General features: G+C 39.6%; 1 protein-coding gene across 1 annotated transcript in view; it reads left to right on the top strand.

The window, feature by feature from the left end:
* The window catches only part of ATE1 (arginyltransferase 1), a gene marked incomplete at both ends in the record, with an annotated part of 68,537 nt that overhangs the window by 3,026 nt on the left and 38,841 nt on the right, over window positions 1–26,670 (top strand). Inside the window, 5 exons of the mRNA XM_079535216.1 lie at window positions 166–438; window positions 6,970–7,202; window positions 8,794–8,922; window positions 9,992–10,120; window positions 22,823–22,855. Of these exons, the coding sequence (XP_079391342.1) occupies window positions 166–438; window positions 6,970–7,202; window positions 8,794–8,922; window positions 9,992–10,120; window positions 22,823–22,855 (797 nt within the window). The remainder of the gene's footprint in view (window positions 1–165; window positions 439–6,969; window positions 7,203–8,793; window positions 8,923–9,991; window positions 10,121–22,822; window positions 22,856–26,670) is intronic.

Genomic DNA, 26,670 nt, shown 5'->3' with positions numbered 1-26,670 from the left:
ATGCTAGTAAGATGGCAAAAAAGCTTTCTGTTTTTGGACTATTCCAGATCTGTTGGAAAACAGCTGCAAAATTGGAAATAAGTTGATCTCGATGTTGATGGTGCAGGGTGTGAGTTGTGGTTACACAGCAGTAAGTCAACTCATGCAATTTGTAATTGTTTACAGAAGAGCCGATGGATTCCCATGTAGAGGATGCAGTCTCATATGGTTTTGTACATAGAAGTGAATCTCATGTCAGCGAGGCTGAACTGACTCCCTTAAATGAGGATCACACAGACAGAGTGGAGGAGGAAGATGAGGACAAAGGAGAAACAAAAGAAGAGGTGAATGTGAAGAAGGCAGAGTTGGCTTCTCTTCAGATACGTGGAGATAAAGATGCAGCAGTCCCAGGAGAACCATCATCTTCTACTAAAACTGTTCATGCACCACCAAAGCCAGGTAGTTACGTTTCTGGTAGTAATTGGAACATGTTTGCATTACTTGTGGGTTTTTAAAGTCCTTCTTTTTTTTTTTTTTTTTTATCTTGCTTAGTAATTCAGAAAATTGTTGTTTCTTGTTCTGTATACCCTTGCCCATCTATGAAATTATAACATGTGTATTGATAGATGCTGCATGTTACTTGTTCTTGTAGTTTTTCCTGGAAGTTGCACTGATTTCCATCATGCTCAGCTTTCCAGTATAGTTACTGAAAATACCTATATACAACTGACAGTTCTGATGTTTGAAAGCTGTGTAGATTGTAGTTTTATGTCAAGGTGACTGAATGTCATCAGACATCAGGATCTATTTCCAGTTTGGAATACTTTTCTTGTGCAGAAAGACATACAATCCAGCTTTCTCTTTCTTCTATGGGGATGCTGTTACTCAGACTTAAGTGCCTTGAGGTGTGTTTGTGCTGCAAGAGTGCTAGCTGCGGGGTCAGGTTAAGGCTTAACATTATTTCCTTGTGCAGCAGTGGGAAACCAGTTGGAGATCTAATAAGAGTAAGTATTGTTTTTACACTTCTTTGTATCTGTAGGCTGTCTTGTTATGCAAAGTGTACACCCCATGATTATACTCCACTAATAACTGGCTTAAGGCTGCATAATGTTTTCATAGCCTGTTTGCTGTAGACCTGACTGGCAGTAGAAATACACCCAGTCTAATGATGTGTGCTTTAAGGAAACTACATAGCTTTCCTGGGGGCGGGGGAAGAAAAGTACAGATATTGTTCTTCTGTTTCCTAGTTGAGATTTTTCATCACTTTGGGAGCTTGCCTTGTTCTAGATTTTTTGATAACTGGCTTAAAAAAGCAATGTCATAAGCAGATATGAAACTGTAAAATTGTAATAATTTCTACCTTTTTCTTACTGCGAACTTTAAAATTACATTTCTGTGAGGAAGTATGGTAAGTGTGTGTACTAAGTAAGGCAACCTTGAACCTTGAGCATCTTAACAGTTGACACCAAATGTCACAGCTGGTATACTGTGTGCTGTGGCCCTGTCTGTTGCACTTGCAGAGAAGTCCTTGAGGGTCATTGGATAAAAAGAAAACGCAGGGAAGTTGTATGGCAACTGTTGAGACATGGCCTGAACTGCTGATTGAGCAGCTGGGGAAAGGACCTGGTCAGCCCTGGGAGCACAGGTGAGGGCAGTTCAGCTGTGTGACCAGAAGGGCTGGAGCCTGGCTGCACCTCTCTGAAACCCCGTTCTTACACTACCACGGGGTAAGGATCTCTGGTTGGAGATCCCTCCTTTGTGTGGAGTCTTTCCTGCAAGCCTAGATCTTCAAGGATGGGTGAGCACCTTTACTTTTCCTTTGAAATACCATCTTCTCTGCGCTGGTCCCTCTGCTCTTACACTCCTGTATTGCCCTTCCTCTGCATTAACCTTTCTGACTGTGACAGAAGTTTTGCTGCTGGGGCATTCATGCAGAGTGCTGTGGATTGCCACTCTTACAGCTTCTTGTGTGCCCTGTTCTTGTGGGATGTGGTAAGAGGTAGGTGGGTTATTGTCAGCATAAGTCATCTGAGTAACAGCCTGAGCGGGAGAAGGAAGTGGGTGCATCTTATAAATGCTTTGTGGGCCAAGGGTTGCAGGTGAGGCAGTCTCATCTTGCAGGTAATGTTTTCAGTGTTGCCCAGTGTCCAAAATGATTCAGACATTGAGGGTATTTTCTGGATTGCAGTTGTATGTGGAGTAACAAGCATGGTTGAAAGTGGTTGAAATCCTGGTGAGAACTGGATGCTTTGTGGTTTCTGCATACATTGGGCCATCATACTAATTCCTAATTTTCACCTATTATATTGAGCTGGTGTTTAATGAGAGCATCACAGTACTTCTGTTTTCAAAAGACTTTGCCTCTTCCTGTGGGTTGGTTACTTTTAAGGCTGACACTTCAAAAGAATGTGAACCATCACTCATAGCAACAGCATCAGGTTTTCAGCAGTGGTTTTGCACCTGAACAAAAAGAAAAGCTTGGTCAGAAAACCAGCAGTGCAGCACAGAACTAATGCAAGTTCCTGGGAAGCTTGCCTGGGATCTTCAAGGTTGTGTTTTAGTTTGATCACGTAGCTGTGCTGTGCAAATTTCCAAGCCCCTCTTGTTTTTAAAATAATCAGTTTTGAGTCATGTAAACTTCATTTTGGAAACAAACTATGTAGGAATGGACAGCAGGTGGCAGTCTTAGGTAAGGAGAGCTGATTTGGAGAAGGCTGAGAAACAGTCTTCAGTTATGTTAATAACACCGAGTAACTTTAAACACTGCCAGTGCAGGTAAGGGGTGTTTGAAACGTTGTTTTCACTGAGTGTTTCAGAAAAGGAGGGTTAATCTTATAGAGGAGAAATATTCATTAAAAGGCAATAAGAAATTCATCAGAAGTTTTTTTGTTTCAAGTAGGTGGTGTCCCAGGTCAAACTTAGTTCAAAATTTTCCAGATAGAGAGGTGTTTAGTTTTCATCTTGGAAAATGTAGACTTATTCTGTAATAAGATTGTTTAATTGCATTTTTATTCTTTTATAAACAGCTCATTGTCCTATAGGAAAAAATGGCCTGTTTCTGCACAGTTTCAGATGGGAAACGTTTGCTTATGTCTGCATGCACATCCATTGTTTTAAAAAGTTTTTCTAGCTAACTTATAGCTTATAGAAGATATGAGATGAGAAACAGAGCCCAAGGCAGATGAAGTGCTGTAACATTCTTCAGATTTATCATGAGTATTTTAAATAAACTCATCCACTGACTTGTTTATCCCTGGTCAGATCGCCTAACATCTGTAATGGTCTCAGGATATTTGTCCTTTTCTGGTGAATATTTTTGTCTGAATGAGACAAATATCCAAAGACTGTAGGCGAGAGGTAAGGATGCTCGGGTGCAATCTGCTTGTTCATCTGTAGGAAGTCCGAGGGGTGCAGAAGTGGTATTAGCTTTATTTCTGAAATGCTCTCAGCACTTCAGCTTTCATGGAGCCCACGTGGAACAACTGGACTGGGTGAGACCTGAGGACTTGTGCCAGCATTGTAGTTATAAACTGTTTTCAAGAGTTTTCCATAGCTCACATAGGGAAAGTCTTTAAATGAGAACCAGAAACATTGGTAAAAATGTAACCTGTAGGTTGCAGAAAGTGCTTACATGTAGGGGTCCTGTTGTTTGTTATAGTTCAGGTGTTATCCTTCGTTGTTCTGTTTTTATATGTCGATATCCAAAACAGAATCTTGGTGTTGTGCACTTGAGACAGTGGCACTGTGGAAGTCTTAGGGATCCTGTAAATTCTGAGCAGTTCTCATTGCACTTTTGGTAACGGTAGCTCTATATTTTGAGATGACCATCCCTTTCCTAAGTCTCCTTGTGGCATTTACAAATCATAGAATGGCCTGGGTTGAAAAGGACCACAGTGGTTGTTGGAAATATCCAAGTAATTTTGTCAGGACGGTATCTCTGATAAAAGCAGAATTTATTTGCGATTGTAATGACGGCGTCCCGCAAGCAGGAGCGCCTATGGGCACAACATGACAGCCTTTATACCCTATTTTCTCCCCCTTGCCTCCCCCCTCCCCTGTTTCCCCAATGGCTGGGTACTCCAGGTTCACAATCTTATCAGAAGGTTGACATTTGCTATTTACTTGTTAATTAATTTGTTATCTGGTGTCAGTCAGCAGTCATCCTGTTGTTTCCAAGCTGTCTCGTTGTTCTTGACGTATTGATATGGTGATTTTCTTTAAAGTCATCGTTAGACAAAGAGCACTGGGGGATGATGCCAGGCCTTCCTAGTCTCTTCAGGCACTTCCTCGGGCAGGCCATGACTTGTTCTCTGGTTTGCTCTCGTGCAGGATATTCTTGCAGTGTGTATGACAAAATATACATCTATACACTTCTATACAGAGTGTGCGTTCCTGGGAAGGTTCGTCTAGAGGATAAGTGATGTAAGCTTACCAGAGATCTTTCCCAAGTTAAGTAGAAGGACTCCCAAAAAGAACTATGATAGCGGAGATCATGAAATGAAAATAATGTTATACAATTCTAATGCAGAAACAACACTGGATTCCCACAGTGCTCATCCAGTTCCAACCCCTGCTGTGTGCAGGTCACCAACCAGCAGCCCAGGCTGCCCAGAGCCACATCCAGCCTGGCCTTGAATGCCTGCAGGGATGGGGCATCCACAGCCTCCTTGGGCAACCTGTTCCAGTGCTTCACCACCCTCTGTGTGGAAAAACTTCCTCCTAAGATTCAGCCTAAACCTCCCCTGTCTCATTTGAAAACCATTCCCTCTTGTCCTATTGCTATCCACCCTTGTAAACAGCCATTCACCCTCCTGTTTATACACTCCCTTCAAGTACTGGAAGGCCACAAGGAGGTCTTCCTGGAGCCTTCTCTTCTCCAAGCTGAATCACAGTTCCCTATGGGCTGAACTGTTGGCTTGTTGCAACCAAATGCAGTGTGCTTTGTCCTAGAAAGCAGTTAGCAAGATGTTAACAAATAATTTTCATTGGCTTAGGAGTAAAATCTGCTTCCCTTAGTCCAGTTGCTATTTCTTCTATCTTGTTCTCATAAAACTGTCATCTCTGGTCTCTAACTTAAGTTGTACCTCTAACTAGAGCTTGTGCTTGGGGTTTAAATAAAATGATTAATGTACATTTTGGAAAAAGACAGGTGACCATTCTTTTCTTTTACAATGATTAAATGCACCAGGAAAAACAAAACTGATAAAGTGGTGCTTTATCCTTCAAATAAAATACTGCTTTTCAGTATATTAGTATGAACCAAAACAGGCATACCCAGAGTAAGTGAAGCCATTGCATCCTGCATGGTATGTGCATTAGGAAGAATGGTTTACAGCTTTACTGATGCTTGAAAGTTGGTTCCAGTAGGAAGTATTTTGACAACTTCTGTGGTGTATTGGTAGCAATAGACGAAGCTGTGACTCTGAAGGCTGCAATTCTATGCAGATGAAGTGAACCTAAGCACATCGTGAGCCTTTCACCAGTGCTTTTACCATTTCCAGTCTGCAGAAGGATGCAGCTTCTTGCCCTTGTCCATGGGGAAGGTTTGAAGTAGAGGGCAAAAGGAAGATGTCATTTTTGGCCACAAAGTTATTGGTGAGAAGGAATCTCTAACCATATTTTCCTAGGCCTCCAGGAAGAAATGATTTCCACATAGTTTGCAGCCCTCCTGCAGAGTGAAGTGGGATAAGGCGTAGTTAAGTCTGCATTTGGATTATTCCTCATTTCTCATAAATATTAGCTGAGTTGGAAACACGTTGTCTTAATGCTTCAAATGAAAGCAGCTCGCCATTCTGGGTACGTTCCCACTAAATCTTTCAAGAGTTGCCAGTGTGTCCTTCGCAAATATATGGATTTCAGGAGCAAGCTAATAGCATAAAATACTGCTTCAGCAGTTTGTCATAATATTTGTTACAGTTTTTGTTCTGTGCAAGATATATGATTCTGTGCTTCCCTCTGTGGGCCTAGTTTGTTCCATTATTCCTCTCCTGAAATCATTAGTGTTATGGATTATTTTTGGCCTCCAGCTCATTTACCACTGCATGTAAAATAAATAAAAACAGAACGAGAGTCAATTTTATAAGAATTAACTGGATTAACTGCCTGCTAATTCAATTGTGAGTGCAGCTTTCCCTCTGTATGGAACTTTGTACAGCAGCTGCAAGTATCAGGCAGGTATTCCCTGAAAATTCATGAATTCTTCCACCACTGTTTCCAGCAATGCAGCAGCTTCATATAGCTTTAACACAGCTTCTGGAATGAAGTATGATAGTCATTTCTCTCTGCTTCCTGGAGTGGCTGATAACAGGGTGTGAAGGTGAAAGAACTGAGTGTTGGGGGAAAAAATCTTGTTTTTGTAAACTTGTAGAAATCTGGATTTATGCGTTTAAAATCAGTATCAATTAAAATCATGAGATGTGGGGAAATGATTGCAGGTTGGGAATGGGTTATTTATTTGGTGACTGTCCTTTCAGCACATTTTGTGGTTAGAATGGACCACGGGCATCTTTTTCTCCTTGATTTAAGTGGAGTATTAATTTTATAGTGCTTGTGTTTTTAATGCAGTAGAATAATTCTTTATGAATTTGACAGTGAGGTTTTGTGGTTGTGGGTTTGGTTTTGTGCTTTTTCCTTTCAGTATTTCAAGCTGATCCTGGTGCTGTTTGGATACGAGGCAGCATAATATTGTGTGCTAAACAGGAGCTTTTTGTTGTTCTATGCGAGGGATTAAGGACAAACTTGAGAGGAATTCTACTTGTACTACTTGTTAAACATATTCCTGACTCTGGATTAGAAAGCTGCAGAGGAAAAAATCATTGTAACTTCCCTTGACACAGGGTATTATCACTAGCTGTGTAATGTGGAGGACTGTGTTATGCTCAGAGCACGGTGTGCAATTACTGGTAGTTCTAACCATTTCTTTTCAGTCATCGTGTGAGGGCTGCTTGTTGCTTGCACAATGGTGTTAATTCTTTGCTTGTTTCCTTACAGGCAAAGGGGCTGATCTGAGCAAGCCACCATGTCGAAAAGCAAAGGACATACGAAAAGAAAGAAAACTGCAGAAGCTCCTTCAGAACCAGAGGTGCACCCTTGAAGGCTCTCCACTTCAAGCAGAACATCAAGCTTTACTCCTGCAAAACTCGAAGTCTACAGCAAACCAACCAAAAAGCATTGAAGACTTCATTTTTGTTCCTTTACCTGATGATGCACCGCACAAATTGGAGGTAATGGCTCATTCACTGCTGTGGAAGGCAAATTTGGAACTCGACAAATGCTTGGGTGTTTAGTTTCTGCGGCTTTATTAACTGGCTGTAGTTTAAATCTTAGAATTTACATGGTACATGGTGATATTTTTGGTACAGCTGAGTGTTACCACAAGGGGGTAATCTTGCACTTGCAGTCAGTTGTAGAAGAAAGCAGTACAGGGAACAAAACACTTGTAAATTGATTTCATACTGTGTGACTTGAAAATGAAAGACTTTGAATTAACTGAGTGTTGAACGATGAGAGACATTCAATATTTAGTTTTGCAGCATATAAGCAGTTAAATTATCTATGCTACTGAATCTTGGCTAGAAAGCAGAAACTGTTGATAAAACTGAACAGATGAGAAGATAGCTCTTATTTATAAATGTCTGTGCTATGTGTTGATGTCTTTAGAAACTGTAAAAGTTATGGTCGAAACCAGCATAATATATTGGTTGCAATTAAATCATTTTTACTATAAAAGTAGTTACCTGGAAGGCTTTTGGACATGCTGACGCTGGTTAATTGTAAACATGCTTTTTTCTCAGGAAGCTGGAAAGCTTTCTGAATATGTACCTTTTCCTTTAGCTACTAATGGAATTAAAAATTGAATTTGAATTGTATTTCTGGTACTTATTTGAGATGGTGCTGACTTAAAAGATTGCACTCTAAATAACTGACAAGAAACCGTGGAACTGATCTGTAATTGCTAACTGTTCCAGGTTTGTGATGTCACCTAACAAGTAAAGTGGCCCTGTCTGAATGTTTTCATTAAGATGATGCAGGGAGAATTTGAAGGAGAATGATTCTAGCAGTTTTTTCTTCTCAGACTGTTCCTTGCTGTTGTTGATAAATTTTTCTTTGTATGTTATAGCCAGTGGTATTTGTGAGAATGACCATAATGAAAATTCACCATTCATCATATAATAGCATTCCTTTGGTCAGGAAGCAATCTTTTTTACTAAGAACAGTTTAATTTATGGATTTTTAAAATTTATTTTCTTGTATGTAAGGGTGGTGGTAGGAAGGACACAATTTCCTACCTAAATTAATTAGTAATTGAATAGGGGAACAGAGTTTCCTCTTCCTCCTTTAATTTGAAAAATACCTGGAAATCCTCCTAGGACCATTGCAATGCAAATGTGGTCTGTCTGGATCCAAAGAGGACAGATGTGAGTCTTTCAAATGCATGAATCCTTCAAGTATTTTCTCATCAATGAGAAAACACAGCAACAGAAGATTTGAAGATGTATCAAAAATCTCTTTAAAATGTCAATCTGCTTCCCATTTGTGGGTCTTAGTTCCTGAAAACCACTTATGTGGTTCTTCTATAGGCATTTCAGTTCATTCATCGTTTGAAAACCTTGTATTTACACTGAATTACGTACAAAAGCCTTCAATAATGTCAAATGAGTAGAAAAATTGAAAGGCTGTTGTCTAATATTAATTGAAGTGGTAGGGCTCTTTTTCAGGAAGTGAAAAATTCTCTCTGTTGTGATGCCTGTATATGTTATGAATGTGTAATTATTGCATGGTACTGTAATAATAAATGTTTAACTTCTTCTGAAGGTGAGGGTGGTGAGATCATCTCCGCCAAGTTCACAGTTCAAAGCCACATTTCAGGAGTCTTACCAGGTCTATAAACGTTACCAGATGGTTATTCACAAGGACCCACCTGATAAACCAACTATAAATCAGGTCAGAAGGCCAAATGAATTGTATGCAAAGCTCAGCTTCCCCCTCCATTTCATGCATCTTGCATAGATTCTAGCAGAAGCAACTGTGGATTTTATATCCATCTTACACTCAGGAGCATGTAAAATACTGTATCAAGTGCAATCGACGTTCTGAAAGTGCAAACCTTTGACATCTCTTTTTTGAGTGCTCTGGATATTTGGTCTTAATTGCAGATGGAAAAGCTGAGAGTTAGATGGCTGTGCTATTGAATAAGAGATGAAAGAGATGAGGCTCTGGAGGTAAAATATCATGGATCCTATACATATAAATCTCCCAGGAACTGAAAATGGCTGGATGCTTGCCCTGATAAGTAGTCTCATTGGTTTTGGTTTGAATGCATCCATATGTGGAGGAGCAAACATGATCAGGGCCAACATGGGAGTGGAGAAATTATCACACGTACAAGTTGTTAGTTTGGTTAGTTAGTTAAATTATGCAAACCTCTTCATTTTCCGTTTAAGCACCTCAAGCAGTGATCAGCTCACTCTATCTAAATTACACATTGTTGCTGCCTCTTGTGATGACCAGGCAATGTGTAATAGTTACCTGTGCTGGATATATTACCTCTCAAATAATACTGAGGGGAAAAAAAACTTCAGAGTTTTGGGGGAAAAGTGTACGTAGCAAGAATATGTAATAGCTAAACTGGGGTCAAGTGATGTGCCATTAGAAATTAAAAGTTTTAAATAGTTCTTGGAGTTGTACACTGAAAAATTTGTTGTTGGTTTTTTAGATACATGGCTAAAAAAAAAATAGGTTGAGTAAGCTGGTGCTTTGGAGTGTTCTAGTGTTATATAATTTTTATTCTTTAATGGAGGTATCAACAGTCAGCTTAAGGTTAGTGTTAGTTGCCATGTAAATATACTTTCCCCTATAGATGATTTACTTTTTATTACATTTAAAGTAGAATACTGACTTCAAAGGCTTTGAAATGGATAGGAGAAGATCTTCCACTAGCCTTACCTTCAGAAGCATATTATCTGATTATATGCACTCAAAACAGTATGCTTGTATTTTCCTTGCTCTGAAGGTGAGGTTAGTACCTGTCTCTTTTGAGGACCCACAGTTCAAATCATCCTTCAACCAGTCAGCCACTTTATTTGCCAAGTATCAGATGGCTGTACACAAGGACACACCTTCTGAATGTGGCGAAAATGAGGTACAGTTCACTGCATGCACCTTTATGAAAACACTTTTACTGTGCAGTTAAATGGTGGGAGATGGTATCTGCTAGAATGGTTCTAACTGTTGAAATATTGGAGTTTCAGTTTGGGAGGGAAAATGTAAACAAACAGGGAGCTTCTGTGTTTTTTAGTAAGCTTCTGCTGTAGGCTTTAATAAGGAAAAGCTGAACTAGAGGGAAAGGAGGAAGCACTGTTCTCATGCAACGCTAACATGTCAAGTAGAACTGTTGTTACAGGATTTTTAAAGAGGTTTGGAACTGCAATATTTCTATTGGAAGTGGGATAAGGGTATGGAAGTGCCTTTTTGATGACAAGTATTTCTGCTTTAAAGTTGTTTGTTACTTTCATGCTTTTCCTTAATTTTTCTTTGCTTTCTGTAATAGGTTAAGGCTTTAAAAATCTCAGTTTTAGTCCTGCTTTACTGCCAAGCATAGCTCTTAACTAGAACCCAAGTTTGCAGTAGGAATAGTGCAAAAATACTACCTGGGCTGGTTGCCTTCGATTCAGAGTGCATTGAGCATGAATAAGAGCCTTCTACAATAGGAAAAGTTGTTTGTAGGATGCTAATCCAAATCTAACAAGGCTTAAAACAAAAAGACAAGTGGGGTTCTGAGCAAGCAGCCATCTTCTGGTTCTTTGGCAGGTGCTGCAATGTTTCCATTAGCGAAATTAACAAAGCTGGTACCTCAGATCCATCATTTCTATGCAAATGTAAGGCTTGAGTATTGATCTGCCAGAGCTTTTGGTTCTTAAGAGCAAGACTTGCAGAAGTGATATCTAGCAAACTGTGGCTGCTTTCCAGGTAGAATAATAAAACTACATAACCATTTTTGGCTTTAGTTGGAGAGAATGTAAGGGGAGCATGTTTGTAAGATCTCTGCAGCGCTACTGTGGAAAGCCATAAACTTTATTTCACTTTGTTTTGTAACATAGTGAGACTTACAACAACAGTAATTGCTGCCTTTTTCTCAATTTCTCATATAAATGGAGTTAGTTTTAACGTGGCAAACATTGGAAATATGTCAGGAAATTCTGACCTATTTAATAGATTTGTAGGAAGCATTACTTGATCTGTGACTTCATTTGTCTGCTACAGTGATTGTATTTTAGCCTTAAGGCTTAGATACACTAGCATGCCTTTACTATTCAAATTGTGTTGTTGCATTGACAGGGTGGTAAGAACTTCCTATGTCTACTTAATTGTTCAGTTGGTTTTTAAATAAAAGGCTCATCATGAATCAAGGACAGTATCAATAACTGCTTACAGCTCGGTTCTGAATGGCACCTGGTGCCCTGTTCATCTAATCCCTTTTGGGGAAGAGTATATGGCTTGGTTTAGGCTTGGGTTTGATGGTCCAAATCACTCATCATTACACAAAGTATTTTAATCTGTTTTAGGGGCCCTAATACTTAATCTTTGTGGAGGAGAACTATTGGAACCTCTAAGAATGGACGATACTGAGTAGGGTGAAACTGCTCCAAGCTATTTAGAAGGACAGTGGGAAGTGCTATCTGAAAGCCCTAATTCTTTCTTGCTCTTTTTCAGACTTTATGCCATATAGACATTATGGAGCCAGGCATTTCTTTCAAGGATAGGTAAAATGAAATTCTGTATTATGCACAGGGCTTTCTCAGAGTACTAACAGGTCTGCTTTGGGTCTCTTAAAATGGCAAATATCCCGGGTTTTTCTTTGGATCTGAAATCTAGCTTTTAATCTGTGCACGTATATCTGTGTATGGTAGATGAACCTCCGAGTTGTTGAGCCTCTTTCAGAGAGAGCCCTGTACTCTTGTATATGTGGGGAATTTCTAGGTTAGGAAAAGCATTCAATTTTATATTTGGCTGAACGTTTCGTATTCAGAAACCAGCCTACACTTAAATTCAGAATCCAACAAAGATTATTGTGGGATATATTAACAAGTCCTCTTTGGAATATATTCTGAAGTTGTTGGCATTACAACTGCCTGCATTAGCTAGACTAGTTTTCATATTAACTATATTGCATTAAAAAGCAATTTTGGGAAGGAATTTATAATTTTGGTGGTTAATTTAAAATAACACTGATATGGAAAGTTATGGAATGGTTCACAGTATTAACATACGTGAACCATGAAGCTGATTATTGCTCAGTGAATATGGAAGAAGGTCTTTTTGCACCAATGCAACGTGTATACAATTTTCCATCAAGATTTGAAGTGAGGAGGCAGAAGAGATAGTTCCAGTAATGCTTCTCTTTTCAAAGTGTGACGTTTGGGAAGCAGGAAACCTCTCTTCCAGGTTTGTAAATCCAAGTTTTGCTGTCAGCAAACCTTTAACAACCCCCTGCATCCTTCATTTTAATAGTGCTCCCTTCAAAGCCATGTCTGGCTGTGATTTTACAGTGTGAGCTTGTCTGTGCGTGACAGTGAGAAGATGTTATGGTTGAGGTTGTAAAGCAGTTTATTAACTGCTGAATGAAATGCTAGAAAATAAACATTCCGTGTAATTAAGGAGACAAACTGCCTTCCCAATAAGTAACTTCTTTAGTGGCCCATGAAAAGCACTTCTGCCTCCTGCTCTGTGGAACGGCACCAAGTCCAGCAGGCTGTGTTTCTGAAGCATGCAGGTTTGTCCAGCCCAGCTATTTAATAGTATAAACGAAATAGGAAAGAGCTCTGTGACTGAGTTCACCTAGCAGTGAAGATTTTCTGGATGAAGTTTGTTTTTGATGCATGTGGGGCTATCAGCTCTTACTCCAAAGCTGGCAATTTCTACTCCAGCAGCAGCTGTAAGATTGAGTTCCACTTGTGACTAAAGGTGTGCAGATTAGAAGTCCTGTTCATGCTGCTCTTAACATCTAGTTGGGTTCAGATACTGGTCAACCTCTAGTAGGTCTATTAAAATACTTTCTGCAGCAAAATAACTACATAAAAGCTATCTGCAATTTTTTGGTAGTGTTTTGCATGTTTTAAAGAAATGCAATTATTTCTGATTCAGCATCCTGTAGTCCTGTCCCTGGCTTTCTGTTATTGAAAATGCATCTTTAAAAATGCATTGCTGGTTCTCTCCTTTTGCTCCTGTACTCAGTCACTACAGTGGTTTTTGTTTTCTCATCCTGCAGTGGTGGTCTCATGTTTGAGATGGTGGTTTCTGTAATGTTCTGGCAGCTTTCTGTAGCACAGCTCGTATTGTTGTAATGCTATCTACTTTTTATTTCTGAAACTGCCTTTCTTAATCTTTATACAAATGATTCTTGAACAAAAATCCAACTATGCTATCTTCAGTACCTCCTTGCAAACTGTATTTAACTTTGGCCAGCTGTACCCTGCTGAATGCTTTGGCTCTTGAACAAAACAGTGTTTTGTCCCTTGTGTTAATTTAGGCCATACTTTCCAAAAAAAACCCAAAAAAAACCCCAAACATCTTACTTGTTTTACTACTCTGATAACCTTGTTGAAGGCACTGAGTAACTTAAGATAGTGCAGGATTGTGCATTTTAAATGCTTTGGTAAAAGCCAAAGCCTTATCTGTTTATTCTTTAACCTGACTCATGCTCACCCTAACGTGGTGTTTGGATGCTATCCTTATCCTGGCAGAGTGCAGGTGCTTGATAATGATCTTTAAAGCTGATCCCAAGTTTGGAAACGGTGGAATGAGAGAGAAAATATGAGAATTCCTTCTGAGCCAGCTGCTTTGTGCTGGGCTGCTGAGTTCCAGCTTCTGTGATGAAGCTCCAGAAAATCAAGCTGGCTGAAAGGACAGCACCCACTCACCTCTCTCTTGTGCCTGTGTTACGAATTAGTGATATCTTAATATGCATTTTGTATGCAGGAACTCTTATGAAGGCTAATGACAAGAATACAAGCTGTTGCTTTATACAGACCACTAGCGGGTATATTTTACCACTGAGATATTCCAGTATACTTAATTCTTATCTTTAAATGGGCTATTGGGAAAATTTGAAAGACTTGGAGGCAATCCCAAGAGATTATTGTCCAAGGAGGTGGTGGAGTCACCATCTCTGGAGGTGTCCCAGACCTGTGGAGATGCTGCACTGAGAGATGTGGGCATGATGGGGATGGGTCAGCTTGGGGATCTTTGTGGTCTCTTCCACACTTAAGGGTTCTGTGATTCTGTGACACTATTAAGTGGGAAAGTATTAACAGTGAATGAGTAAATGAATGAGTTAACATACAGACATGAGAAATCGGTGTATTGCTGCCTATTGAACAAATTTGTCCAAGGCTGCTCCTGGATGAGTTAAATCCCTGAAGTGCTCATTTTTAGAAGAGATGAAAATGTGCAAGGGAAGGGTGTTTGTCACATCCTGTGTGTTTCTTCTGCCTGGAAGTTGTGTACATAGATCTTTCCCTTGCACTCCAGGGCAGCAGTCGTTGTGCACTGTTCTGAATAAAATAGAGCTATTGCTTGTTACCATAAAACTTTTCCTTGCAGAGGTACTGGAAGATTATATTCAGTGTTATATACACGATTTCACATATTGCACTTATAAAAATCCCCTATTGTAAACGATTACAAGAGTCTGTATGTTTACAAGTTACTTTCTTTTTTTCTGCTTGGGTGGTAAAGTTGCATTTATTTTCAGGGAAAAATATTGAGCTGTAATGGGGGAAAAAGAATTACAATAATGAAACCTGGGAAAACCTGAATAAGAACAACTCTGTAATGAGCTGAGAGACAGTAAGCTGAGCATCCTTTCATTAAGCAAGCATTGTTTCCCTGTATTCTGGTGAAAGATCAGCTGGAGCACAAAGCTGATCAGCAGATCCAGAGTACCATGATTATGCAAATAAATGTAATGAATGGCACTTTGTCCCCTTTTTTCTTTAGCTGTCATAAGAAATATAATGAATCTTGATAATATAGCTTTGTCTCAGAATCAGAATCACCGGGGTTGGAAGGGACCTCAAGGATCATGTAGTTCCAACCCCCCTGCCTAGCAGGGCCACCAAACATACACATTTAGATCAGGTTGCCCAGGACCCCATCCAGCCTGGCCTTGAACACGTCCAAGGATGGGGCATCCACAACCTCCCTGGGCAGCCTGTTCCAGGGCCTAACCACTCTCCTTGTAAAGAAGTGATTCTGTGATTCTGTGAAATTTGAAATACTTCATATGTTTCCACCACTTCCTTCAGAGCAGAAATGGGTCTAAAATGAGATTTTCAGTGCTGTTTAAAGCAGAAATTCTGCTTGTTTTAGCTAATTCTGTAATTCTCAAATTCTAGTCTCATTTTGTAAAGAAGCAGAGATAAAATTATAGTGAATATCTATCTGTGATCTGAACAACAGAAAAATATCAATCAAACTGATAGAGCAGGAGAGTTTCTAAGTTACAAAAAAAGGAAGTCAAGTGGAGAATAGAGAGACCATAGGGTTTTTTGTTTGTTTTTGCTTTTTTTCTTAATGGAAGAAAGGCTAAAAAAAAAGCCCTCACATCCTTGATTTACCTCATTAGATAATGAATGCATGCTTTGCTGTATTTACTCGTGTGTGTCTTTTTTTTTTTTTTGTGACACTTGTTTTTTTAGTCCTTGCATAAGTATATACGAGTTGGATTCTCAACACTATCTTCATCAATAAGGACATCTTTATGTCTCTGTGCTTGCTAGAATTCACTCCTAGGGTGTGTTGAATTAGGCTGGAATAAAAGGTATAAAAAAGAATAGGGCTATTTGCCTCCTCTTTGTGCTGCTGGGTGACATGAAATTCAGTTTGGTAATGTCTTTGCTGCCCACTTACACAGGAAGATGTCTTGTTTGGGCAAGTCTGCCAGACTTGCATTCTGGGAGTTAATCTGGGTACTGCAGCAACCAGATTTAGAATCATAGAATCATAGATTTACCCTGCATGTGTGTGTGTGAATATAGCTTTGTCATAATTTCTGCATAATGAAATGGATAAATGCGTTTTGGTCTTGAAATTCAGCAACAGGCATTTGAATAGCATTGGATTATTTTTTCTGGGTGGCATAGTAAAATATGGCCTGCATTTTTGTCAGTAGTCTTTATAAGAGTTCCTGCATGCAAGACTGTGTATTGCAGTTAGTTTATATTAAAATATTATAGCAGAGGTATCAAAGTTGTTCATTGTATTTTAAAATCAAGTTTGGTTCATCCCAAGTTGTTCTCTTCTGATGCATACATATGCATTTAGGGGAGATTTAGGTTGGATATTAAGAGGAAGTTTTTCAGCCAGAGGGTGGTGAGGCACTGGCACAGGTTGCCCAAGGAGGCTGTGGATGCCCCATCCCTGCAGGCATTCAAGGCCAGGCTGGATGTGGCTCTGGGCAGCCTGGGCTGCTGGTTGGCGACCTGCACACAGCAGGGGTTGGAACTGGATGAGCACTGTGGGCCTTTGCAACCCAGGCCATTCTGTGATTCTATGAACTACAGTGTTATTGTTGCCTTGTGGCTTTTCTTTTCCATCTGGCAGAGCTTGCTCTGTCTGCATTGAACTTGATGCAGTATAGAGAAGAAAAAAGCTGTAATGCTATTGCAAACACTTATTCTCAGCTATTTAGTACCATTAGTGTTGTAAAAATAGTGAGATGTTGGCTATTTATTTGTTATAATAGTGAGACTTGATTTATGCACACAGTGAACTTCATCAGCTCTGACAGCTTGTATTTTCCTTGGGTCTTGGTCCTACAGGCAGTCAGTTAAATCGACTCTTATCCCCAAACAAAGCACAATTGAAACACATTTTTCTTTCCAATTTAATATGAAATAATATTTTTTACTTGCAGGCTTGATGGCTACTGCCTTAATTTTCACTGGAACAACCATAGTATATAGTTCAGTGTATAGCTTCCATTGTTCAGCATTGCTCTGACTGCAGTGTGAAGGGCTGTGACTGGTGATGGAGCCATACCTGTGTCAGCTGCTCAGGTTGAGTCAGGTGTGGATTCCTTGCATTGCACAGCTGCTAGATGGAGGGAGCCTGTAGACAGGGCTTGGGAAGTGAGGCACTGTGGGACTTGAGAAGAATCAGAAGTTAGGAGTAGGTTCTGTTGGTGTTTGGGATCTGGATTTGGTTTTACAACCCGGATTTAACACCCTGATCTAGATGTAGATGTCTATGTTCATCAGAGGGGAGTTGGACCAGGTAGCATTTGAAGGCATCACATCTCAAACAATTCCATGATTCCATGAGTTCCCATGAAAACTTAATATGTTCTCAAATAATTGGAGTAAGGAATATGAGCATATGATTCTATCATTTATCACAAATTCTGATTTAAAGGACTGCTGGCAGAAAGTGTTCCAGGCACTTTGGGTCCAAATTCCTTGCTAGCATCCCTGATGCAGCTGTACTACCAACTCAGCAAAGGTTATGCTTCATGCTCTGTGGGGCTGTGCTGTTCTGATGGTACTTCCTTTTATTTTTGGCCACTTTAAGAAAATGTACAGGTTAATGTTATCAAATAACGTTGCAAGAATAAGGTAGAAGAGTGAGTTTTGTGTATGTTTGTACAGACTCTGAGACAGAAACACTTTGGTGACTGGATCAAGCATTGGTGTGAAGTAGTGCTACTGGGGCAGCTTTCTCCATTGATGTGTCACTGCCTGGAACAGATTCTGGCTTGAATTCTGCTGTGCTAAGAGAAAGCTGTGTTTGTATATAATTCTACTTCTGCGTGACAGCCTGATACCTGGCTTTCCTTGGAGCAGTTGAAAGGAGGGCTTTGCTGAGTGTAAATGTGGGAGATACTGTGATTCAAATAGCCCAGCTTTAGGATGGTTAACAGAAATGGTTCAGAATGTTTTGCTACCAGCTTCGGTGTTTTATATACACAAACTGTTAAAGTGCTTTTCTTGGTTTTTGAATGGTGGATGCAGATGTGGAGCTGGCCAGCCCCAGAGGCAAAGTTTGTAAACAGAACGGATACAACTGAGAACTTCTTGGCCCTTCTGTGACAAGAAAGCAAAGTTCTGATTGCAGTGATGTAATCCCTGGGTAATTTGGGCAGAACGTGGGATCTCTCCTAACAGCTAAGTTTCCATCTCACCAGAAGCATTGCGTTTTTGTTCCCATCTTGTCCTTAACATCCTTCTTGGAGTACAAGTTGTCAACACAGTATCTACTTCACCTTATGTATGCACTGAAAATATATACACAATGTAGCTGTTGGCTGCTTTTGCTCCTAAGCTGTATTCAGTTCTTGTGCTGTGCAGTTTTTACATGATATTTTGCCACGTAAATATTAGAAATGCAGCATTTTTCTTCTCCCTGCCTCTTTTCTGGCACACTTACTGGCTGTTGTGTGAGCTTTGAAACATGGCACTATATGCCTACTTCATTAATATGATTTTTCAGTCTTATGGTAGTGTTTGCCTCTAAGGAAAAGGGCTGAAGTGTGACTGAAACAAGCTATGTGCAGCAATACAATTTTCCATAAATAATCATAAAAAAAAAAAATCTACAGTAGTTACCACAAGGAGCCAGAGAGAACAGTTTATTGTTGTTTGGACCTACTGGAGCAAGTTATTTAACTTTTCATGGGCGTTTTATAATGACAAGCTTGTAGAAGAATAGTGTATCTGTGTCAGTTCCCTCTGCAGAGCTGGCTGGACACTCGCTTTACTTTGTGCTTAACCAAATATTTGTCTTGGAAGAAAAGAATTTAGCAACACACAAAAGATACGCTGTTTGAAAAGGTGCAAAAAATTACTGAAATAGGAATGTTTGCTTTTTTTCTTTTCCAGTTTCTTACATAGCCTCCCAGAAACACACTTGAGCTACTATTGGAAACTGAGCAAGGAGCCTAGGAAGTGCTGAGGAGCACAAGCTGATCAACTCCAAGTTGGTATCAGCAGCAAGCTCCAAACCCTTAGGTCACTCTAACCTAGTCTCCCATTTCTTTGGCTAGTGAGAGAATGTGTGAAAGACAAACCATGTCCTTGTGGTTATTGTAGCCCCCTCAGCTTGCCTAGGCAGCAGCACACTTTTAGAATGCTCTTGCATGACTTCTTCAGTCACTGGAGTCAATGGCAGTGCTCACTGCTGACTGGCTCCTCATGGTGAGCCCAGTCCCTTTGCCATGGGGGTCTCTTACTGTGCTGATTACAGAGCTGGTGCTTGTCTGCCTGCTCCATTCTCTATGGCCTTCTGCTGTGGATCCATTAATTTTATTCTTTAAATGCCTGTAAGAGCCCAAACGTTTAGGTGTCCAGTCAACTAAGCCAATTGCCCATAGCATTTCAATTTAGTTTTTGCATCCCAGTTTACATGGTTTTCCTTATGTTGGCACTGAGTTTTCCATATAAGCACTTTACTGCAACAAATCTCCATTATTTTAAGAATAATGTTCTCTTAGGAGACAAAGTCACAGTGATTTTGGTCACTCCGTAATAAACTGAAATAGTAATTCTGAAATATAATTGGTGATGGGACAACATTTACTTGTTTCATCAGTCTGATAATCCTTGCTATGAAAACTGCACTTAAGACAAACAACCAAAACTTCAAATTGACTCTTTCCCTATTGACTGTCTTCTAAATGCTCCTTTTTCAGCTTTGGGTCTGTGGCTACTAAAGGGTTTTTTTTAACTGCATATTTCTTATTTCTGTTGCTCTGCAAGTGAAGATGAACAAGGAGAGTTCATGTTTGACAGCAAAGATGTATTTATTTAAACTTGTAAGTTACTGAGTTACCAGGTGAAACCCATGCTGGGTTGGCATCCAAAGCGTCTGAATGGCTTCCTTTGCCTGTGCAGCCTTGCAGTTTTATTGCAGCTTTTTAAAGGTGTGCATGTGCTTTTACTCAGTTGTCTTTCTGCCCTCTCCTTTCAATTTTAATCTTTAGCATTGTCATCTTCTCTCACTTTTGTTTGAACTTCTTTCCTGGTGTTCTTGTCGCTGTGATGGCTTCTTTATGGCAACTGAAATTAATTTGCACCAAAGAAAGAATCTTGCTGTTTCACATATATGGTTTTTACAAGATTGAAGCTTACATAATTCAATTTGAAATTAAAATTAGAAAAGTATGACTTTGTGGAAGGAATTTCAATTGTGCCTGTGTGACAGGTTGATTTATTTTACATAAACACCAGCTTTTGACTGCATTTCTTTCATGGTTCATTGGATTGTTTTTTGGGTTGTGTTCATAATAATCCTGCAGTCATAGAAATGAGTTTGTCACATGAGAAAATGAATCTCATGTATAGTTGAGTTTAAGTACACATGAAGACAAGGTGTACTCTTAAGTTACAATGGGTGTTGTGGTTTTGGTGGTGTGAGGGGAGAGTATGGGTTGAGATGACAACAACAGAGGTCAGCACATCTAAAATAGCTGTTATTTTCCCACTTTGTGTGTGAATTAAATTCTTCTTTATCAAATGAAACGCTTCATTTGATTCACAATTTCCTGAAGCTTTCTCGACTTTGATTAAGAAACCGATCTGACCCGAGAACTTCAACAAATATAAAGGGATGAACTAATCTGTAATAAAACTTGCAGTGTTTCATTCCGCTAAGCCTGTGGTACAAATTCAAGTGCAGTAAATTCTTTTTCTAGCCACCAGTGGAGACGGTTGCAAGCAGAAGTTATGCTTGGAACACTTGGAACGTCCCCCCCCACCCAATGTGGGGCCTGGAGAATCCATACAGCTATTTGAAAAGTGTTGTTGGCTCGGTTCTCTCACCCATAGGGTTTGACTTGCACTATAAAGCTAAAGTTACAGATTAAGAACTATTGGGGGTCTTCTGACATCAAAATGAATAACACATGGCTTATTCTTCTGGTGCCTGCACATTCTAAAGGCATTGGCTGTAGTGACTGATGCACGAGCACCGGAGGAATTTGTAAATGTCTGTTCTTTATTTATGGGAGCACAACTCGATAATTCAAATTTTGAGTTACTTTTCTTCTCCTCAAATACTGTCTATGGCTTCTTCCCATCGTGCTCTCTGTCCCTATCCAGCAAATCATAAAAAATTTTGGAACTGAATTCAGATATCGCAACAACTTGTTTTTCTAAACTCAGTAATTTAGGGTATCCGCTGCTCTGTGATGAACACATCTAAACTGCCAATTATGGAAAATGCACATTACGTTGTTTTCAGTAGCAGCTCAGTAGAAATTCAGTGTTTATCCCAAAAGTTTATCACTTATTCATAGGTCAGCTAGAATATTACTGTGTATCTGAGGGGGCAAGCTGACTCTGTGAAGCCCTGATTCTTTTAGCATCAGCACTGGAATACCTTTCAGTGCATCCGAGAGGACATTAAAGTTCCCTTTGAACTACATTGGGAATGGTCCACTTAATGTTAGCAGATATATATATATATATATATATATATATATACCAGAGGCTGTGTTTTTGTTAATAAAACCTGATTTATAGCACTTTTGGAAGAAAAGAAGTAGTTATAACTGCTTAGGTTGTATATGGGACTCCGTCCTAAGTCAGCTATTTGTAGTATTGGCACTTCTTAGTGTTGCTTGTTTCTTCTTGTCCCTTGCATGGGGAGAAGTGAGCAGTCTGGGTGGCTGAGGCTGATGTGGGTGTCCAGGACCACATCCAGGTGGGTTTGGGGTCTCCTCTTTGCAGATCTCCATCCAGAGCCTCTCTGGGTACCTGTGCCAGGGCTTCAGTACTCACGCAGTACAGCTTTCTGATGGTGAAATGCTTTGCAAGTAGTCCCCTGCCTTTTGATGCAACTCTTTAAGAAGAAAACTCTCCTCTCATTTAGCTGAGGAATTTGTAGGATTCTTGACCAAAAAAATCTTGTCGTTAGTTTTCTTGTGGGTATCATTATATTCTTTTTATCAAGCTGAACATTTCAAGTTCCTGTTTATTATTCTTTACAGTTTGTTAACCACTGACTTATTAAATCACTCAGCTCGTTACAGGAGGGGAGGGAACTGTGTAACACAAACTTAGCTGTTTAACGAAGGAATGTTTTGGGGTTAAATACATACCAGAACTTTGTAATATCTTTTAATATGTTTTATGTGGAGTCTACCAGTAAGGAAGTATTTGTATCAAATATGTAAATGCTGGTGAGTAAACAGCTATTATATTTTACTGCTCTTAGAATCTTGAACAAGCTCCAGTTCATTAAAAGCTTGCCTATTGTTTGATTATTTGTAGCACAACATTTCATACTGAGTAAAGAATCTAGTCTTGAAAATATTTGCACTTTCAGGAAGTTGATTTTTTTTGTTTTTCCCTTCCAACTTTAAATTTGATCAGGCTTGCTTCTGATTGTGATTGCAAATAGCCTTGATTAATTTATATCACAGACGTGATGGCCCTAAGCCCCATCCTTTAGTGATGGGACATGCACGATGGAACTATGGGAAAGAGCTTCCTGTTGCAGGGGGTCCCATAGAAAAGCAGTGTGTAATTTAGAATAAATGGCAGATCTGTGTTACAGGGTGATAATTCTCTCTCATCTCACTTCTAAATATCTTCTATCTTATAGAAGTTAAGTGACTTGGATAATTAGATGTTTTCTTGTTCACAAAACAGAAGGTGGGAATTTGTTGGGAAACTTTATTTCAATTCCTAAAATCTGTTGGTTTTTTTTTGTAATTTTAATGCTTTGAGAGCATATGCTTGTCTGAGCTGCAATGTATCCTGAAGTATTACTAATATTCTTGTTTTTCTACTTTGCATATTTGGACCGTCTTCTGGGGCACATTTTTGATGTATCTACCTTGATGCAGTTCACACGATTCCTCTGTGATTCTCCCCTTGAGGTAAGCATTAATTCTAGACATGAGCTGTGAAGTGAGTGTGTTCTTCCCTTTTTATTTGCTGTAATTGGTGCATCGTGGGTATAGATGGCACGGGAGGGCGTCACGGCGTTGTATCATCAGCAGCCAGTAAGGAAGGTAACGCTGAATCTGTAAAGGAGTTTGAGGAGCTGAATAATGAGCTACGCTGAATTTCATATCACTGCAGTAGGAAAAAAAACAAAAAAAAGGCAGGAATTACTGTACTCTTATGTTCTTTTCTTTAAAAGAAATATTACTAAGTAATTTACTGACCTTGTATTTGACTTCAGTCCGAGTTAAAAGTTGAGGAGAGATGCTGCTGTTTCTTTTCCAACAAGCAAACCGTTGTAGATCTGTTTCGCTGTCTTTCTTGTTAGTCTTAAAGAGTTAAGTACAGCGTGACTGTAATGAAATTGTCAGGTTATAGTAATTATGCTGGTAATGCGATATGTCGCAGTTTGAATGAATCCATGTGTGGAGAGTTTGTTGCTTTTACTCTGCTGAGTCCACTGGCCTTTGCATTCCTGAAAGCTGAAGAGTAATAGAGCTCATTAGGCTTTATAGGAAAAGGGCTTTTATCACCTCGTCAACTCAGGCAGCAGACTGCTATTATATTCTTAATTTTGTATGGCTACGTAGATGTTGATGCACGCTTCCCCGCCAGGTTTATGCCAGTATTGTTTCTTACAGACACTTTTTATTGACATTTTGAAGCTTGAATTAAATTTTGTGTGGCACCACTACAGATGTCTTCAATTAGATGAAGTTAAATAAAAGGGGTTTTGTATCAGAGGCCAAGAGATTCTTGAAATTCTTTATTCTGAAACAGTTGCCACAAGGAAATCTAGTAGTGAGCAGTCTGTTTACTCTTTGGAACAAAAATAATTTGGAATCAATTTTAAGCCTTACATGATTTCAATTTGTAATTAAAAAAAAAAAATTAATATCATTATTAACTGCAAATAAGTATTGATGCCCAAACTCTTCCTGTCTTTATTTCTTTATTTTGCTGCTGTGTTTAGTTTCAGTTTTGGCTATGGGCTCTGGCATAAAGAAAAATGAATAGTTTTAAAAAAATGATACAGTATGTAGTAGCAGGAAACCATGCCATTTTCTAGCAGTAAACAGGGTACAGTAGAGAACTGATTTTGTTTTTTGTTTGGCGTTCCTTTCCTCTTAGAAGCTATATCTGAATATTTGTCTTTTACCCCAGTGGCTCAGCACAGGAGAATGGCTTACCATTGGAATCACAGGATGGTTGGGTTGGAAGGGACCTTAGAGTCCATGCAGTTCCAATCCTCTGGATGGTTTTCTGGAGGTTGGTGGCCCTGCCATGGCAGGGGGTTGGCACTTGATGATCCTTAGGGTCATCATTCTACAATTCTCTGCCATGGTCTGACTGCCCCTCACTACAACAGGCTGCCCAGGCCCCATCTCGCCTGGCCTTGAGCACCTTGCAGGGCTCCCTACAAAAAAACCAGCATGGCTAATCACCCTTTGTTTTGGATGTGCATATAGCAACGTGTTTTTTTTAGTGCATTTCATGTGGTATTTATGAATGCTTGGTATTTCTACTGTCTCTTTAATCACTCAGCATTACAGGATCTCTCTGTGCATCTTTGCACTCAGCTCGTGCTGGCACAGTCTGTGGCAGTGTTGAAGCATGCTTGTAATAGAAAAGTTTTCTTGTTCAGGGTGAATTTTGTCTGTTTTTTATGTAGAGCCCATTGCTTCCTGTCCTGTCAGTGGGCACTAGTGAGAAGAGTCTGGCTCCCTCATCTTTATTCCCTCCTGTCAGGTGTTATACATATAAACAAAACCTTCCCCTGGGTCACCTGATTTTGATGCTGAAGGATCTCAGCTCTCTCCTTGTGCATCAGATGCTCCAGTCCTTAATCATTTTTATGGCCCTTCACAAGTCAGTCTGTATTTCCCTGTACAGGACCCAGTGTTCCAGTTGCATCTTTACCAGTGTGGCATAGGGAGGGGGGAAGTATGCAGCAGAGCTACCAACACCTCCCTTGAGCTGCTGGTGCTGTAGGTACTGTTTTGATTTGAGGGTGCATTGCTGGGTTTTCTTTTTTTCTTATTTTTTTCCCCCTCTTGTTTGGATGGAAGCCTGTAGTGCCACATCTCTGCTGACACAGCCTATGTTTGTAGGCTGCATCTCCACTAATCCCTAATGAAAGGAGGAGACAGTGGTGAACTGGAGGTATGTTAATAGCCAAGCAAGATAGAAAACTACCATATGGTAGGTTTTGTGTGCGTGCCTTTGGGAGAAGAACTGGAATTTATCACTTCACGTTGGCAAATAATTTCCACTTGAGGTAGAAATCAAGAGCTTCCTGGTTGCTTTTTTATAATTTTTCTTTGTGTAGGGTAACATGGATTTCACAGGTTTTTTTTTCCTTCTTCCATCCACAGCAGAGAGCAAAATGGAAATGTTCCAAGTAGGAGATTTCATGAAACCTCCCAGAGAAAAACTATCATGTAGTTATCAGGATTAAGACACATTTTCATGGGGGATGGTACAGTGCCTTCTGTAGTTGCACACCAGTCTGGGTTAGGGGTTAACTAGTCTAATTTCTATATTAATAACACTGAAATGTATTAGAAGTAAAGTGAAAGACCAATGTGCTTTGAAGAAAATTGAGTGCTCTCACCATCACTGAAGTTTCATTATAAGCACTTATTACATTGAATTGTATTAATTAGGGCAACATGTAATGCCAGACAGTATTAAATATTTAAATGTTAATAACGTATTATAAATTACGATCAATCGCCCATTCATGAAGAAAATATGGGGAGAAATAGCTATGAAAACTAGGGAGTATTAATAGTTCCTAATATAGCACATTTAATTGTGCCTTGAATCGCATCGCCTGAGTTTTAGTTCTAGTTTTAGTGTTTAGTCCTTTCATTATATGCATTAAATAAGTTGTATGAATATAAACAAAACAGTTAATTTCAAATGTTTGTACTTCTTTATGTATGTTCTGTAGGATAGTGGGGCTTTTGTTTCAGATGACAAGCAGCACCTACCATTTGATCGTTAATTGCGTGAGGAAGTAAGAGGATATTGGGTTTGATCTCTTTCTATGTAACATCTCTCACGTTACATTTGTTGATTCATTACTCAGAGAAATGGTGATGTTCTCAGTGGCAAGAGCAGCTCGTGTTTTTGTAGTATAAAGGTAATGTGTTATTTTGTGTTGATAAGGGCTCCCTTCACTGCTGGGACTCAACTGCGTGATGTCCCGTGTATATTTTACATAGCCTTTGACAGTCGTGGTCCCCTGTGGCTGTATCAGCAATGTGAAATGGTATAACCTGCTCATAGGGAGGATTTCCTATGCTGGGCCTGTTACGTGTCTAATGGCCTGGATGGTATGTGAGAAATCAAGGCAAAGGAGCCAAGTATTCATTGAGAAATTGGAGAAAACATAGTACTTACAAATGCTACAAAGGATTATATTGTATGAAAACTTCTCAAGGAGGAGGAGAACGTGCTTTTTAAAAATGTTATTTACTTTATGTAACAGATCCCTGAACATTTTGCCTGAAATGAGTACTGTGCTTGTTATCCTTGCTAAAGAACACAGCCTCTTTTATGTTTGTGGATTTCTTTGTAATTGAGTTAATGGAATAATACTGCAGTTCATGCCTTACTGAAAGTTCTTAACTGAGCTGATGCTGCAGTTGGCAGATGTGACTGAACCCATGCAGTGCAATTCCAAGGTTGAGCTCCCGTGCACACAGCAGTCTTTTACCTGTAGAAGAAAATCTTTTCCATG

The sequence above is a fragment of the Tetrao urogallus genome, assembly GCF_951394365.1.
Source record: "Tetrao urogallus genome assembly, chromosome: 5".
Taxonomy (NCBI): Eukaryota; Metazoa; Chordata; class Aves; order Galliformes; family Phasianidae; genus Tetrao; species Tetrao urogallus.
Note: the sequence above shows the minus strand (reverse complement) of the source record. Positions and strands in the feature narration are given on the sequence as shown.